General features: G+C 39.6%; 1 protein-coding gene across 1 annotated transcript in view; it reads right to left on the reverse strand.

The window, feature by feature from the left end:
- Positions 1 to 7,219, reverse strand: part of LOC120420711 (calcium-activated chloride channel regulator 1-like) — a 75,219-nt gene extending 68,000 nt beyond the window's left edge. Inside the window, exon 1 of the mRNA XM_039583806.2 lies at positions 5,874 to 7,219. Coding sequence (XP_039439740.1) covers positions 5,874 to 6,077 — 204 coding nt within the window. The 5' untranslated portion in view covers positions 6,078 to 7,219. The remainder of the gene's footprint in view (positions 1 to 5,873) is intronic.
- Positions 7,220 to 11,251: the final 4,032 nt, after the last annotated feature.

Consider the following 11,251-nt stretch of genomic DNA (forward strand, 5'->3'; position numbering starts at 1 on the left):
TTACAATAAACAATCTTTGGAGACCAACGAAACATCGTAGCGGTTAATGGTAAGATTGTGGGCCTGGCCCTTTTGACAGTTGTGCGTTACCTGCGTTACATTTTACAATATGAGTGGAAAATTGAACTCAAAGAGTTATCGCTCTTGCATGAACCTGTCGTATTACATTCGTTACATGCTGGCTACTTTGACAGATTCGCGTTACAGGCGTTCCCCACCAAACTAAACGAAGCCCCACTTTAAAGCTGTTTGCAACCGGCGAGTACACGCGTTCGCTTGCGGTCGGATGTAAAAACAGCATTTCGCGCCGTCCGCCTGTGATGCGTGATCGAAAGCATCATCTTCCCGGCGGAGATGTGTGCTGCTCCGGAATGGAAAACGCGAAAAATAGGTTAGGCCCAGCACAACTAAAAAGCACTCACCGCGGCTGACCGCAGCCATACGGTGCAAACGGAGGCCATTTAATGGCATCGGAATCGGCCGTAAAAAGTGAAAGGTTGCCCAGGCAGCTCATCAACGGCCGGCCCGTAGAACTCATAGGGAGGAGACACCTCTGTACAAGAAATGGGCTGTGTGATGTTGTGCTCTGGATTTTCGGGGGAGGCCGCGTCACGAGGCGACCTATTAATGGCTTTTTCGGGAGACCACTTCCATTTTGGAGCGTGCACGCCTGTAAATCAATTACTTATATCCGAAACAGCAGAATCAATCATCGTTCGTTTTCTGAGTCCGGTCTCCGATTCTCTGGACGCACTTTTGCGACGGGGGTGTTCAGTGTTGCCAGTGTTGCGCAGCAGATCTTCAAAACAAGTTTCTTGAAGACATGTTCTGATCTATCGTTGTTACAAGAAGTTAAAAGCTTAAATCATTAAAAAATCGCGAAGTTTGGCAACACTGCCACCCGCAACAAAGTCACCGCAAAAGCTCACCTCAATGAAGAGATTTGTCGAGAGCTTTCACCTTCCAAAATAACGCCCAATCTCGCACCCTTTCTAGTGGCCCCTAAAACAGATTTGGTTCCAGGGCAGTTCGCGCGGACCTGCAGAACTCGCGAACTGCCCAAGGGTCGGAGAGTACTGCCAATAATTCATGCCCATTTTTCGTGTAATTTAAAGTTGGTCTTGCCCGGCTGGACTCGCTGACAAGAGCCCACTCGACGGTGGTGGTGCCATCTAGTTTTTTGTTCGCCGCGTTGATCATCATCCAGCGAGAGACGAGTCCATTTGCGTTCTTCCCCACCCCCTTCTATATTTCCGAAAATCGCAGCCAACCCGCCGGCCGTCCCCGGGGTGCCCAACGGACCGTGACTCGCTGGGGTTCTGTGCGGTTCTATAGATGGGAAGGAACCGTACCGTACGAGACGACCGGATGATAAATGCATTCGGTGCTTTTTTACGGCCGTTTGGGCACTTTTTACCCAGGGCGGCCGGCAGCGGTTTCCAACTAGATGGCCGCACAGTAAACGCCACGGCGCTTTTGGTGACTGTACCAGACTGTTCTGAGCCGGGCCACACCACACACACACATTGTCTGCATCTGATATAGTGTTCCGGTATAGAGGACGGAACCTGTCTCGCGGGAGTTGCACTACCGTGTGTGTGAGTGGAACGGATAGTTGTCAGTCGTTGCGAATCACTGGCTTAGCCTGTTTTGGGTAATTGAGGAACCTCAGGGGGAAAGAGCCATCGGTTCGGTTTAGGTAGCACTTTGTAGCAGCTTTCGACGTGGATTAGAGGAACAAGTGGAAGCCTTAATGGACTCCTCATCCCTGGAAGACAGATTTCGTGCGCGGCAATACGAATGAAACATTGTTAAAAATTTGAAAATGTGACGTTCTTAGTTGCTACATCTACCTTTCAACAACTAAAAATGAAATAAAATTAATTATCTCGAATTTGATTGCAGGAATTAAGGTAAAAATATCATTACCAAATTTAGAGATATTCCCTCTCAGTTCGATGCTACGCTCTTTTCAGTAAAACAAACCACTTAGAAAGGGCGTCACTGTCTGTCAGCCAAAATGAAAGGCATCCATTCAGGAACTTGTGTATCATGTTTTAGGAGCAACACAGCTCCCAACTGAAAACTAACATCGTATAATTTGCTAACCCGCCAAAAACAAATTTCCAAATATTGTCCCACCAGGCGCAGCAGCGGCGGCGGGCTCAGGGCCAGAAAGTCTTCTAATTGTCAAGTCAGCTTCCCCATTCTTCTTCTATCATCCTGAAACAGTCAGCTGAACGCTTTTTGTGTGCCGCGCCGATCCACCATCCACTGCTGCTGCTGGGGCTGCCTTGAACAAGTTCGTGCCTCTGCATCTTGTTATCTCTCGCCGCTGCCGCTGCCGATGTCGCTAGAGATCTGTTTGAACACCAAGATTACCAGGTTTGAAAATAAGTTTAGAATAAAAATAAAACTTAATTTCAAATTTCAAGCCAAATTGTAAAAAATTTCAGCAAAATATCAATAAATGTATGATGATATTTATTTTCCGCAAGTGTTACGTTTTGCTGATAAATTGATCCCAAAATTTAAAATATTTAAAATCTAAAAATTACTCATTTGGATTAATAATAAATGCATAAATAAACGTTTTACAATGTATTCAAAACAAATAAATATATAATTTTGGATATAATATTGCTGTCACCAGTTTTATTTTGAAAATATTTAAAGAGAGGGGAGGAGACGCAACATGGGTTTAAAATTCGAATGTTTCACTGAAAATTCAAGTACAATCTTAAAGCTGAAATCAATTTGAAATGCATTCCGCTGCATGCATGTTTGAGTGTATTCAAAAATCTTTTGAAATTTAGAAAATTTTCAAATATAGTTTTTTTTTCGCCTAAATTTTGGTTTTCATCAAATCTTAAACTTCCTTGAAAACGAAGGTTTGCAAAACAACTGAACTAGTGTAAAATGCATTTTAAAACACTTTTTCATTCAAATGTGGAAATTATGACTTGTTATTTTTTTTTAATTTTATGGTTTTATAAGTCTCAAACTTTTGAAAGAATGATGGATCAAAAAGTATTTAAATGTTTAGCTTGGTAACTCAGATGATACAGCTTGAAGGCAGCAGAAAAAAGTGGCACACAACAGCATCATCCACCCCCCAACTCTCCACTTCACTTGGCCACCACCCCCAAGTTTGAAAAGCTGCCATTCACCGAGGCATTTAAAAAAAGCTGTACAACATCAGGTATAGGCAAAAAACATGCTGGCCTGACGATGACGATGACGCCGGAGAGGAGGAGGTGGAGGAAAAAATATTTAAACGACAAAACAACTATTCGTTTCATTTGCGTTCCATCTTCAGTTGAACTTTAGCAAAACAGGCGCAGCAGCAGCTGGCTGGACGGGTTGGCATTCCACCCCCTCACTTGGTCGGGGTGGAAGCAGTTGACTGGAAAGCGGCTTATAACGAAGACTTTTGTCACGACTTTTATTACCTATTTGAATATGAAAGCTCATCTCCTTGCCGAACAGCAACGGCAGCAACGAGAAAAAAAAGTCGTCTTCTTCAAACCCGAAGATGTGTCGTGAAGATATACCGGGTAAGCCTTTCGGAGATGTGAAGTATCCACTTTGGCGAAAAAAAGAACATGCTGTCCCGAAAAGAAAGAACGCCGACACTGTCGGCTGCTGGCGAAAGATAACTCGCCGGGTTCTTGGGCCGCTTCACGAGAGGTATTAAGTTGATGTTTCTGATCTTGTCAACACGCGGTGTGGTGCGGAAAAAGAGCCACTAGAAATGAGCCACTCCGACATAAGCTGCTGGAGATGAATATTTGTCACTAGAAGGGGTTGTCTCGAAAGTTGTGATGTTTGAAAAATGCGAATTTTGAATCTTGCTTTTTTAATCTTATAATCCTGAATGGGACCGGATTAAATTTTCAAATTTATTACAAAACATATCTGAAGAAGTTTGAAATTGAAATAAATTTGATTTAAAGATTTCTCGCTTTTATAAATATATTTGTCAACGATTCTATTCAATTCAGATCTAAGATTCTTATATCTTAGAATATCAAGTGCGCGGTCCGGTAGTCATAAGTCATAATTTTTAATATATTGTTTATAAAGTTTTTTTTTGCTTAAGTTTTGGTTTTCGTCAAATCTTACATTTTTTACAGTCAGATGTTCAAAATATGGCTTGTTATTCCAACTTTCATTTTTTTTGGTCTAGTTAAAAAAAAGGTTTATGATAATATTTTTCAGATCTTTAAAAAAAAAAAAAAAACGTTTTCGCGAGAATTTTATTCCGTAAATTCATCGATGTTTTTAAAACTAATGGTTGTAAAGCAACTGGACGCGTGTAAAATGCATTTTAAAACACTTTTTTCATTCAAATGTTGAAACCTAAGCTTGAAATTTCAATTTATATATGTTTTTTTGCTCCCCCCGCCCCCCCTCGACTTTGGTCAGAGCCGAGGGACATAAACTTCAAAAAACATTTGCAACGGCCTTACAGGGTTTTATATAAATACTGCAACAAAATTTGTCATTATTACAGTTCATTTTTTATTGGTTTTTTTTATTGGTAAACATTATTTGTTAAAAAAACTTTTTTGTTGTTAACTGAATTTTAAAAAAAGTACTCTTTTTGACTGGGAATTGAAAAAAAACAAACGTTGCAGAAGTGGAAAAGTACAAGCCATGGTTTCAACACTTTTATTTAAAAAAAAGTTTTCTAAATTGGGACCTTCACCAGAGCTGAGGGACAAAAACTTTATTTTTTTTACTAGCCTTATTGAGATAAACAATTCAAATTTAATTTTCTCAACAAATATGTTGAACAGTACTTGTTCGGTAACTGGGCTGAGAACGTAGCCCAGCCACCGAATGCTGGGCTGAACGAAAATCAACGAGGGAACCACCGATGCATAATATTTTACTGATGAAATATAAAATAAAAGTTTCTCAAATTTATTTACAATGCTTACTTTTCATATTTCTTTAATTGTGACTTGAAATTAAATACAAGTTTGAAAAAAGCTTTGTTTCTTTATTGAACAGGTTTTCGGCATCCATTAACCCCTCGGTCATTTTGGTTTGTTTTGGTTTTTTGACGTTTGTCTGCGTTTTAACTGGGCTACGGACCAGTTATCGAGCGCCCAGTTAAACAGCAGCCCAGTTAAACAACGCCCAGTTACCGAACAACTACTGAACATGTATTATTTTATGTAAGATTTTTGTTACCAAAAATAATAGATAAAAATATCATACCGATGAATCAAAGGGTATTAAATATGTATTAAAAACCCCTCAATTCAAAGTGAATGTCAAACCTTTTTTCCTTGTTGTTTTAATCAATTGGAATGATAATTATTATTATCATTTATGTAAATAAGGCTAGTACAAAATCGGCCCGAAAAATCAGGGAGCAAAGAAAAATTTTATTCAAAAACCTTCAAAATTTCAATGGAATTTTAAGTGCAATCAGTTAAAACCCCCTAGAGGGTAACAATAAAAAACAATCTATTGAACAATCCGTTCAACGAATATCATATAAAACTAGTGTACGATTTTATGTTGCAATCGTTTGCTTTACATCCAAATCTAGTGCTGAAATTACCATATTAATCATTTCATAAACAAGATTTATGCTGGAAATCCCTTTTAATTGCACCGCGACCCCAAAAGATTTTGTCCAAGCAATAAAGACGATAGCCAAACAGCACCCAGTACGACCAGTAGTCGCAAAGAATAGAGTTTTCGTGCCAACGCAACATGAACGATTGCTCGACATCTGAGGAATTTTCGAGCATTTTCCCTGGGATTATCGCCAAAGATTTGATTTATTCCAACCCAAAGCCCTCCCTCACCATGGTTTCAAGGAGAAAAGCTAGGATTCTTTCACTCGTACTAACCTCTAGATTGTGCAGGATCGATTGGCAGTTCTCCACGGGCACATTGTCCCGTATTTCGACGACCACGTTCCGGTAGGCCGACTTGTCGATGTACACCGACGAGGACGACGAGGACGATCCTGGCACCAGGCCTAGAACTGTCACTAGCAGCAGCAGCTGAAGCCAGCAGCTCGGTGCTGGCAAGATGGGGCCCCTTCGAGTCATGTTCTTCCCGGTGGATTCTGTTACACTCACGAGTTTCGTGTCACACTACACGTCGCCGCTGGAAACTACACACAACTCACTACTTTCGTGTCAGATTCTTTTCGGTTTCATCAAAGCAAACGCTGTGTCGTTGTAACTGGCTGTGGGCAAAATCGATAATCCTCCGACAAAGTTGGCCAGGTTTTGTTTGAAGAAAGTCACCATGGAAACCTGACGAAACCTCACCACGGAACGAACGGGGTCCGTTTTAGCGTTGAATCCATCGAGGGTTTGTTTTGATTTGTTATTCTTCGCTCTTCGCTGTGCTACAAACAACACTTGGATGGTGGAAATCACAACAACACGCTGTTGTAGAGTTGGGCACTATTCGGTGGCCGACCGTGCTTAATCGGCGTAATAATCCGCCAAAAATTGATGATTTTACACATTCGGCGCTGGTTTGTAGTGAATTTCGCGCACACGCGCCACTTTTAGGGCCCGCTACGAACCGCGTACTTCACGCTCCAGTGGGCGCTTCCGGGCCAGAATAATTGGATCTATATTCATGTACCGTACCCGCGGGCTTTAACGTGGCTTGACACTTTCGTTTCACTCTACTTTGCGCCGTATACGCGACGTTTTTTTACCGGCGTTTCACCTGTGGCCAGGTGGAACCACGCTGGATGTTTATGTTTTTATTTTGCTTATCAGTTATTACCACTATAGGTACGTTCCGTTTTTTCCCCCAGTGTTATCACAAGTAATTTCCTCAGTAACTTCAGCGAAGCAACGAACCTCTCCGCACTTCACTCATCTGTCAGAGCCGAACTAGAGCTCCCCATTTAGAACCGTTTCACACCAGTGATGCCCCCACGGATCCACTCCCCTTTGGACCACAAACCCGGTTCTATTCTTTCCCCGTAACGGTCTGGTGGACACACAACGCACACTGTTCCACCAAAACAATTCTTCTCCGATTCTACAATGCTGCTACTGGCCTTTTTTTTGTTTTGCCGGCGAATTCGTTACGTGCACGCGCGGCAGAATGAATCGCGCGAAACAAACGAGCGCAAAATCCTTAGCGAAACGCGCAATACACGTGCACTTGCGACGGACGTCAACAGCGAACTAAACGCGCGCCGAACGAAGCAGCCCGCAGTAGGGAGAGTAGTAAAAAACATTTAACCCACCCCTCGCGGATCCACCCCGCCGCAAACCCATCAGAAGTTCATTCATTCACTGGAGAAGAACAGAGGCTTTAGGAAACGTGCGCACGATCGCGAATGAACTTGTGGGTGAAGACGGAGAACCGGTGAGCAGAGAACGACGCGTTTGTGCAACATTGGAACATGAATGAACGGCGCATGAAACGAGTTCATGCGGTGTTCGGGTTTGCTTCGGGTGAACAAGGAAAAATTAGGTTCATGAGTGGAATGTAATGATGAACATGTAGCAGCGGAATGCTGCACAGCGCGAAGATGTTGCACTGTGATGAATCGATTGTAGCTTCCTGTTGGACCATTGAAATGAATTTGATCGTGACAAAACGACAACTTCAGCTAGGAATGCCACCGAATCTGCTGACCCATCAAATTGACGCCGAGCTACTCAATGACTATGAGTTTTGCGTGACTTGCATCGGACGTGATCAAACTGTGCAATTCGGTGACAATCGCTATATCGCTCTTAATTCGACTCTACACAACAGGTTAAATCGTTTAACGTCGTCGCGTCTTTACGATGGGAATGAGAATATCAGCAACCAACTACAGCTGTTCAATGGAATCAATGGCGCATTAACTGAGATAGTTTATTTTATCGCGCAAACGTTCGCTCTAGCCAAAATCTGATCTTTATTGCGAGTTAGAACGAACGCAATTGGAATAGATTAAGCGCGATGGTTTTGAACGGGGTTGACAAGTTTTGGGAAAGAACGACGCGTGTTTTCACACGAAAGATGTAAATGGGATTTTCAAAATGTTACATTTTTAGCGAGGAATCACTGATGCTTTTTGAAAGCTGAGCAATTCCCTTTGAAATTTGTTGATTTCGTGGAATTATGTTTTTTTTTTAATTGGTTGAAACTTTATGTAGAGTTTCCCTTAGACCAATTAGAACATTTTTCATAATTAGTACGCTCGTCCAAGTCTCCATACGAATTTGGCAGCTGTCCATACAAAAACATGTAAATATTTACATATTTGAAAGTTTGTATTCTTGGAAAGAATTTTCTGGCCAATTTGGTGTATTCAGCAAAGTTGTAGGTTGCTCTTAAAAATACCTATTTTGTAAAACCCCTTTTTTTGTTATAAAAACTCATATTATCAAATAACTTCATTTTTTTACAGCCAAAAATGGCAACTTTTATTTGTCTCACTTGAGCAAAATATTTTTTAAGAATAACTAATTAAAAAAAATGTTAATGTACTCCAAAAATTCTACAACTACAAATCTACTCTGTTAAATAAAACGGATTTGTGTTAGTAAAAAACACAGCCAGAGTAGACACCTAAAAGAAAATAATTTTTAAAAACATTGGCAAAGTCACATAAAAAAGTCAAACTTCCAACCCTAAAATTTTATAAAATTTTATGAGTTCTTCTTTCCAATGCTTTTTAAAGATCGAAAATTGGTTGAAATTTTGAAGGGGGGCGACATTTACTTTGTTGTCAGAAAAAGGCAATAAAATTTCCTGAAATTTTTGTACGTAAAAATTAAATAAAACGGTCTAAACGTCAGTTTTTTTTATTTTTGGCAGAATTTTAAAAAAATATAAAATTTAAATATCTGAAAATGCTTTATATATTTTAATTCTTGTGTTGCTTAAATAAAAAATTCTAAATTACATTAAATTCAAGATTATTTTGTTGTTCACAATTGTTCAATTGTTCAATTGTACAATTCTAGATTAAATTTTCAAAACAACCTATCCCTCATGGGTTTCCTATGCAGATAGGACCTTTTGAAAATTTAATCGAGAATTGTTCACAACCAATAACTCAAAAGTGCACCATTTGAATAAACTATAAATGAGCAATTCTCTACCAAAACCAAAAATGGATTTTATTTGTATTTTTTTATTTGGCTCAAACTTTGAAGGGGCCTTCACTATGTCCAAAGAAGCTATTTTGTGGCATTGGTTCACCCGTACAACTCTCCATACAATTTTGGCAACTGTCCATTAGGGTGCCCAGAATATGGGGCTTTTTTTCAAAACCACAAGCTGCACTTGTTCCTTGTCCTTTTTTATGACTCTGTGCCAAATAGGAGCAAATCCGGTCATCATTTACCCATTGATACTCGAAGGTGAAGTTTGTATGGGAAAAATCGAAAAAAAATGTATGGAAAACCCAAGTTCCTTACAGTTTGGTCTGCACGGTGCGCTACTTCCATCCAAATATTCCCAAAAGTGAGATTCTTATTGGAAATTTAATGCTCTACAACTTTGTAAAACATATCAAAGCTGTAAAACTCGATCCTGAAAAGTTATCAGCGATTTAAAAAAGTCATTTTTGTATGGAAAACATTTTTATTTTTATTTAAAACATAAATAAAACATTTTATTTTTTATTTTTTACATTTTTAACTGATAGCTCAGTTGGTAAACGGGTAGCTAAAATGGTGTCTACACCTTACCTGTCATGAGTTCGATTCCAGTATTCCTCTAGTTTTCTTTACCTGATATTTTTTGGCTCTCCAAGCAAGACTTCGTTTTCCTGCCTGTTCGAAGGTTTTAAATATAGCATCAAAATTCTACCCATTTCTCATTGAAATCCCATTAGGAAAATTGAATTCCCGTTGTAATCCTATAGAAAATTTTCACTGTTTTTTGTCCAATGAGATTTTTATTTACCCGGAAAGTTGTTATTGTCTGGTATTCATTTGCCCTTGAAATGGCACGTTTTGGTATTGCTTTGGTCTTCCCCATACAGTATTTTGGTATGATTTCATGGTATTATACCATCTATTACTGGGCAACCAAGGGCACATTTTGGTATTTGTTATTATGCCAAGTAATACCAAAATATGGTATTCCCGTGTTATTTACCCCTGCTCGGGTTCCGTCGGACGGGAAGTAAATTTTGGCCCCGGACTAACTTAAAAAGGTTAGGTCGTTAGCTCAGTCCAGGTGTAGGATTCGTCTCCCTGGGTCCTGTCTCGGTGGAGTCGCTGGCAGGCAGTTGGACTCACAATCCAAAGGTCGTCAGTTCGAATCCCGGGGTGGATGGAAGCTTAGGTGTAAAAAGAGGTTTGTAATTGCCTCAACAATCAAGTCTTCGAACACCTAGTTTCGAGTAGGAATCTCGCAATCGAGAACGCCAAGGCAAAGCTGTATAGCGAATAATTTGATTTTTTTTGAAAATTGAAGTTTTCTAAGTCTAATCCAAACAACCCTCCATTTTCTAATGCCTTATAGAACATTCATGACTGGAAAGTTTTGTTTTCAGGATAATTAATTTTTACAGATTTTTTTTTTTTGGGAAAAAAACATTTCAACACAATTTTTTTACACAGATTACAATCGGACCGAAAAAAAACATAACCTTTGTAAAATTTCTCGATCTTACTTATCATTTTTTTCTAAAATTAAAAATCAAGCTGACCCCTAAGCCCTAAGAAGGTTCTCACCATACAAACTTTCGAGACCCTAAAGTTCATACATAAACTTTGAAAAATATTTGCATCGGCCTAATTGATATTCAAACAAATGAAAACAATTATACATTTTTCAGCATTTAGATTTCTATTTTTAATGTTCCCAAATCACCCTCTCCTAGACTCCGAGCAGAGTTAAAGGCGAGCAGAATATTGAAAAATATAGAACACAAATTTTTTTTAAAAAATAATGGCACAACTAAAATCAAATTTTCTTATTTAAATCATCAATAGATATGATACCCGATGTCTGACAAACTGGCAATAAAACCGATTGCCACAAATTAATAATCCACCAGACTAACAGCCAAGCGATAACCATGTTTTTCCGCCGTCAGCGCAGACGACAAATTTCCATGAAAAACAACACACAAAAACTGAAAACACGTCATTGTCCTCGTTGTTTTCTGCTTATTCGAGACAGAGAGGGAGAGTGCGAACAAAAAAATTGCTCACAATTTTGCTACTCAGCAGCCTACCGTCGGAGTTATCAAACGGGCAAGTTTCAAGCTCAAAGCTCAAAGTGAGTGAGGGGCCGA

This window comes from Culex pipiens, chromosome 1, assembly GCF_016801865.2.
Source record: "Culex pipiens pallens isolate TS chromosome 1, TS_CPP_V2, whole genome shotgun sequence".
NCBI lineage: Eukaryota > Metazoa > Arthropoda > Insecta > Diptera > Culicidae > Culex > Culex pipiens.